Source organism: Harpia harpyja, chromosome 18 (genome assembly GCF_026419915.1).
Source record: "Harpia harpyja isolate bHarHar1 chromosome 18, bHarHar1 primary haplotype, whole genome shotgun sequence".
Taxonomy (NCBI): Eukaryota; Metazoa; Chordata; class Aves; order Accipitriformes; family Accipitridae; genus Harpia; species Harpia harpyja.
In genome coordinates, this window is record NC_068957.1 from 13,177,868 (window position 1) to 13,184,582 (window position 6,715).

The window sequence follows — 6,715 nt, forward strand, 5'->3', positions numbered from 1 at the left end:
AGAAACTGCTTCTGGTGAGACACTGGAGCCTGCAGACAGTGCCCTGGGAGGAGGTGACTCATGCCCATTCCTCTCCAGTGACTACAAAGGGGTCTAGACAACTACCTCCAGGAGTTGGCTGAACCAGGGGTGACCAATCGCACCCCAGGTACACTTCTTGGTGCCTTGCAGGCAGCAAGGATTAACAGCCAGGATTTCATCACCTCCATGTTTACTGAAGGAAGAGGAGCAGGCACAGGTACTGTGGACCAGGCAGTGCCCCAGGTGTCCTGCCTCATCCTTAACCTTGCAGATACAAACTTCCCTCTAGTTCTTCTGACAAAACCCTGTTTGACAAAGCACCCTGGCTGACACTGAACTATCACAGCTTGGTGAAGCTCTGAAGGAAAGACAAACATTTATGCCTCCATAGCAATTCACCTTAGATAAGGTTCAGATACAAGTCAGGAGATTTCATCTGTGGTCTGAAATCTTGCAAAGGAAAGAAGCAACTGATTTCTCTCCAACAGGGAAATCCAAAGTGTGTTTGGCTTCTGCACTGGGAATAGACTCTTTGATGAAAGGGCCAAACCCCAGAAGTGCTGCTGTTGACCACAGCTTACTCACTCCACTGCTATGTTCAGCCTCTTTTGAATTTTCTGCTTTTCAGTTCACGATTGCATGGGACCTGTCCCCATCCTGTGCTGTCCTTACCAGGTCGGCACACGAGCAGAGCTCCGATCAAACCAGAGTTGATGTCCTTCACGCTGTCAGTGTTGGAAGAGTAGGAGTGGGTCAGGCATGGTGAGTCACCATCCGTCGGGCCCTTGTTTTCCTGGATTTCCCAGATGTATGTGTGTGTCTTCCCCGGATCCACCCTGTCACCCTCCTTCTCTGGCTGGCTGGTCTCATCCTCATACCCTGCACCTAAAGCCAAAGGAACAGGCAAATGTCACTGAAGATTCATCCCCAATGCACCGTAGCTACAGAAATGCCTCTTCCCTCAACCCAGAGCACAGCCTCCCTCCACCCCAGCCCCCGGGGCCAGCCCAACTCCCACCAGTGATGGCTGGTCTCAGGGCAGTTAGCAGAGCTGTGCCGGAGACTTGCTTGTTGGGCTGTGCACCCACCACCTGCCCTGATGCTGGAGGGCACAGCCTTCCTGGCCCTAAGCATCCAACCTCAGGTTTAACCTATGTATTACTTCTATAACTGATATGGGTTTGCTCTGGGCTGTTTGCTCATCTCAGCTTATGTCTGGGCTGGGCATGGTCTTGTTGCTGCCCCAGGCTAAGCCATCTCTGTGACTGTCCTCATAGACGGACCTGAATAGCAGGGTCAGCGAGGGACGTGCTCCCTCCTGGCAGGCAGGTAGCAGAGCAGGAGGTGCTGCGCAAGCGCTTGCAGCACCTTGCTATTGCCTGACTTACCCTCTGATGCCTTCCAGTAGGACACCCCGACGGCGTGGAGGTTGTATGGGCGAGAGGCCAGGTTCTTAAACATGACGACCACCGTGTCATAGACTTCTGCTCGGATGGTGGGGCCCAGGAGACCTGAAGGGGGAGGACAACAAGGTCAGGCAGCTAGGGTCAGGCAGCTCACACCCATGGCCCCAAAAGTTCTGGGCTTTCCACCTGCACAGTTAGTGGTTGTCCCTCGCATAGTATGGCACCATCAACTGCTCTGGCACCAGCAAGGCTACCTGCATCCCCAGCAGCTCTGCCATACTGGGACTCCACCCAGGTGCTTTCCCATCGCTGGCCAAGGGGCTGCCAGCACCCAACCCCGGATGAGTTTGGCCGCTGTCAAGGAGAGCTAGGGCTCACCACGCTGCGGGTGCTTCTTACCCATCCACGCTGGCTTGGGCTTGGGCTGTGTGAACGAGGCATCAGGATACTCCACAAACACGGCCTTCCTGTACCGGGGAGGGACACCAAGTATGGGGGGCCGTGGGCCTGGGTGCCCTGACGCACTGTAGAAGGAAGGAAAAGCCAAGGCTGATTGCGCAGCCCTGTCCATGTATGGGCAGCAGCCATCCTCTTCCTCCCCTCCCCACCAATTTGCCTGTACCATGCCAGCCCTAGAGATTTCTCACCCTGTTGTGTCCTTTGGGTTTCCTGACAACCCACAGGTGTGTTTGGAAACATTTTGCTCAGCTCACGGATGACAACATGGCAGTGATTAATGTCATGGTGTTAGTCACGATGGAAGAAGACAGAAGGGCAGGAGGCACAGCGCTGTACCCAGCTGCAGCTGGGAGTGGCCACAGCCACAGGCATTGCGGCCAGCCTCCCACCTCGTGCCTTGCCTGGCTTCATGCTTCCCCACCAGCAGAGACCTCAGGCACTGGGAGTGCTGTGATAGCAGTGCCATGGTGGCCTCTGTCCCACAGCCACCCCCCACCCCATCCCCAGCACCTTCAGGTGTGGCAGACACATCACATCACGTATAACCTCAAGCATCCTCCTGAGCTCCCCCTGGGAAAGAGCCTGTGTCAGGCTGCATGGCAGGTCGTGGCAGTTTGCTCTGCAGTCTGAGCAACGTCCCCACATTTGTTTCTTTTCTGACCAAACTGGGATTTATAGCCAGCCCCTAAAAAACTACTCCTTGCAGCAGTGGGATAAAGGAGCCTTGAATGTATTTCACCCCACTTATCTCTGCTGGCCACTTTCTATCTGTAAGCAGCTTAACAAATTCATTTTCCAAAAGGAATCCAGCACGTTTATCAGGATAACAAAGCCATGAATTTCTCCAGGGATTTTAGATGCTGGCTTATCAGCCCCAGGACTGAGACCATTTCCAGTAATCAGACAGACTGCTTCCAGCCTTGTTTTGTTTGGAGCAAAAGCCAGGTGGTATTTTCTTCCCTCTGAAGAAGCATTGCTCGCCCCTTCTGACTAAGCCTTCATTCAAGCAGCAGTTCCCTTTGTGACTCTTCTTCAAAAGGAAGAGGAAGGAGTCAGAGTGACTCAAATTTAGGAAAGGGCGACGCACGCTCACCCCCATGCCGCCAGCTGGAAGTCACCTGCAGCCGGAGGACGCTGTGGGGAGAGCAGGGTTCAACTCCCTGGTGGCAGAGCAGGATGGGCACCCACGAAAATCCCACATGCGCCCAGCTCCCGCCTTTCCCACCATGGCTATAACCCCGTGTTTGGGCTGGCAGGAAGCCCCCAGCAGACATGGCCCCAGTGAACAGGGCCACTGCATTCAGCTGACTTTGCCCACAAGCTGTTACCATTCCTGCTCGATGGCTGTAGGGTCTGGACCAAGCTTTGCTCTCCAGGGTGACCCCATGCTGGGAGGTGGCAGTGCTGCATGGTCACTGACACTGGGCTGTCCACTGTCAGGAAGCTGTGCCTTAATCTCTGACTCAAAGAAAGCCCAACTTTGAAAATACATCCCTGAGATATGAGGGTCTGGTCCTGCTAATTCTGTGGTATACAAGGCAGAAATCCTCTGAAGCCAGGGGGATTTTGCTGGCATGCAGGGGCAGGGCCAGGAGGAGACTTGGTGACACCAGGGCTCAGCACTGGGTCTCAGCTGGCATGGCAGAGCCTGACGGCCTTTGCAGGGGACGAGGAGGCAGAGTTCAGTGCAGGGACATCTGATCCAAGTGCTTCTGGCCAGTCCTCTGCACTTGGGGTCCCCATGGACTTCCAACCCCAAGGGCAGCTGAAGCCAAGGCAGGGAGATAAGTTCCTGGCGCCTTCAATCAGCATTGTTAGCCGCACTATCTGTTCATCTCTCAGAGCCGGGAGACTGCCAAGATAAACACCCTGCACTGCTGAAGCACTCAAACATGGCCTGCTGCTATGTGGCCGCCAGCTCCAATCCCTGGGGCCATCACAGGACATGCTGGTCCTGACTCTGACTCTGCTGGTAGGGTTGTGTTTGGGAGGAAGAGAAACTGAAATCATGGGGAAGGCATAAGCAGCTCTGGCCTGGTGTGCCATAGCCCATTCATTTGTCAGAGCCTTCCACAAACGTACCACAGAAATCACTGGATACATTCAGGGGTTTTGGATGTCCTGCCTGGAGGTGCACCCTTGGGGGTTGCCATGAGATACTGGTACCATGAGGGAGAACAGGTGGAGCAGAAGACACCTTACGCACAGCTTGGAGGCATCCTAGCTCCAGTGGCAGTTCTGCTCCTGCCACACTCTCCTGGCTTGCTCCTGCATGCCCCTTCTCCCCAGCCTGGCTGTTTACCTGTGCCCTCCCAGAGCAGGGGGAACTGGGCTGAGGCTGCAGGACCAGGGAAAAGGCACCGTCATCCAGCTGGGAACAGCTATGCCAAGCAAGCCCTGGTTCCCGCCATGGCTCTGCCAGGAGCCACACTGCCTGGGCACACCCTGCCTCTCCAGGGTGGAGCACACCAAGTCCCTCTGAGAAAGCCAGAGTTATCTTTCTCCATTTTAGAGAAGGACAAGTGATCTCAGACTGCCTGCCGATGCCCTGCTCATCCCCAGGGCAGAGCCAGGTCCCTGAGTCACTCCTGGGTCAGAAACGGTGTGCAAGCATGTCATTAAAGCCAGTGCCAAAATGGAAAGCCGCAGGGTTGAATTAACAGCATGAGTGACCTCATCTCCACTGAAGCCTAATGGATCTGAGTGCAATGTTAGTAAAAGCAGGGCAGGGGGGGCATTAGTAAAACAGGGGGGTGCTGGATGCAATTTTCCTACTGAAGTAACCAAAGGGGGGGAAAAAACAATGTAACTCTGATACAGTGATTATGGCAGCTAGTCATGTTGACTGGGATCATCACTGGAGCCTGACCACAGCTCCTCGCTGCTCAAGCCAGTGTGGGTCTGAGATGGGGCCATGGGCTCACATCACCCCAGCACAGAGCCTGGGGAACAGGATGTGGCAGCAGGGCGGAGGGAAGGGGTACAGCTTGATCCATGGGGGATATAGCCATCCAGCTCTGCTCCTCATGCTGAGCTCAGAGCAGCCCATTCACAGCCATGAGCATCCAAGCCAGCTGCGTCTCCAGATAACACTATCCTGATGCCTGAGCAATGCAACTACCACTTTTCCTTCCTACTCCAAAGTATTTGGGAAAACCCACTATGCCTTCCTCCCTCTTGTGACTGTGTACAAACACCATTCTTTGACCAAACACTAAAAATTATTTTCATTCCCTAAAGGAAAAAATTCAGCCCCAGCAATGTAATGTACACAAAGGTATAAATAACTAAAGCTGGGTTTTACCAGGGGCAGACACAGTGAAGAGCCTTTGTTGCTCTGAGTTATGTCACGGGGCCACAGCCAACCTCCCTCTGCAGCCCCTAGGCAGGGAGGCGCAGGACCCCATCTCCCCTCACATATCCCCAAAGCTCCCAGGATACAGAGCAGAAGAGAAAGCACAGCTGGAGAACCAGCTCTTGGCTCTGGGCCATACTTTAAAGTGTCACAGGCAAACGGCATTAAGGTAAAGCAGTGCAGTAGTGCAGAGCAGGTCTGCATTTCTCTCTGCAGATTTAGTCCACCTGTGCATTATCAGGGGTTGCATTTAGTGACTCCTCATTGCACTGAAATACCCATTCCCAGCTGTACCAGCAGCTCAGTGTACTCACTGTGCCAGGTTGCCCCCATGCACCTGCCTGCCTGGACCCAAGCTCACAGTGCTGTGCATGCCAGGTAGCAGAACACCCATAGCAGGCTGTTGGAATTGCAATAGAAAGAGCTTTACCTTGCAGGCGCTTGCAGCACAGAGAGCAGGTCGCTGTGCGTGTAGTCCCAGGCAGTTTCCACTGCACCAATGTAGTATCTTCTGACTTTGCTGATGCCCTCCTCAACCAGGCAGAGGAGCAGGAGATTGTGCAGGGCTCCCACCAGCATCATGCCTGCTGGCGGGGAACCGCTCTGGCTTCAGAAGGAAAAATGAAAAGGAAGGAATGAAAAGGGAAAGAGGAGAGAAAAGCCTTTATCTTCTCATCCAGCTGTTGTAATCCACAGGAGATGATGACTTAAAGCCAGCACCCAGAGGCTCAGTCAGAGCTCTGGAGAGTTTCCCAAAGACATCAGGAGAGGAATCACTTGAGTGGGTTAATGCAAAGAGGAGCGTGTGAGTGACTGACTCTCCCTCTCTTCCTCTGGGGTGGCAATGACAGGAGGAGAGGAAAAAACAAAAGGAAAAGGGAGGGCAAGAGCAGCGGTAAGCTCTGCTGAAGGACCCAGCTGGCTTGGTGTCCTGGCCCATGTCCAGGAGTGAGGTGAGGAAAGGGAGGGTTGCAGAGGAAGGGGAATTTAGGTGCGGCCTCTGCCTGGTCCCACCTTCCCTCTCACCGCAGAGGGGAAGGAGGAGAGTGGGTAGCAGGCCAGCGCCCTGCTGCTGCTTCTGGTACAGGAGCCTTTATTTCCCCCGCAGGTCAGTCTGGGCTTGTGTCTGGAGCTGGAGTCCCCCAGGGAGCTGGCAGCTGCCTTCTGTACCTGGTAGCCTGCATAGTTGAGGAAATGGCAATTTATGGGAAAATTTGCCTTCAGGATGCAGGTGGCTTATTGCTATGAAGCAGGAGAGGCTGCCCTGTGCCCCCCAGTGCCTGGAGCCCACAGGGCACTTTGTATCTGCAGGGGCAGGGCTGGAGGTGAGGAAATAGCCAGGGATGCACATATGCATGTACATATGTGTGGTGTATCCCTGTCCCCTGGGTGCCTGCACCCCAAGCAGTGATGATTTAGCCACACGATCTCGCTTCCAGCCACATGGGAGGAAGAGGGTTGGGGTGATCCCTGG

The 6,715-nt window shown here is 54.4% G+C and overlaps 1 protein-coding gene across 3 annotated transcripts in view; it reads right to left on the reverse strand.

Moving 5' to 3' along the window:
* F8 (coagulation factor VIII) overlaps positions 1-6,180 on the reverse strand; it is a 28,419-nt gene extending 22,239 nt beyond the window's left edge. For 2 of the 3 annotated variants that reach the window (XM_052813756.1, XM_052813755.1), the window contains exons 1-4: positions 5,672-6,179; positions 1,827-1,951; positions 1,410-1,532; positions 694-906 (exon numbers count right to left, since the gene is read on the reverse strand). In XM_052813756.1, the coding sequence (XP_052669716.1) occupies positions 694-906; positions 1,410-1,532; positions 1,827-1,951; positions 5,672-5,823 (613 nt within the window). In that variant the 5' untranslated portion in view covers positions 5,824-6,179. Of the gene's footprint in view, positions 1-693; positions 907-1,409; positions 1,533-1,826; positions 1,952-5,671 lie in introns of all 3 variants that reach the window. The other variant, XM_052813757.1, reaches the window with a different exon arrangement.
* Positions 6,181-6,715: the final 535 nt, after the last annotated feature.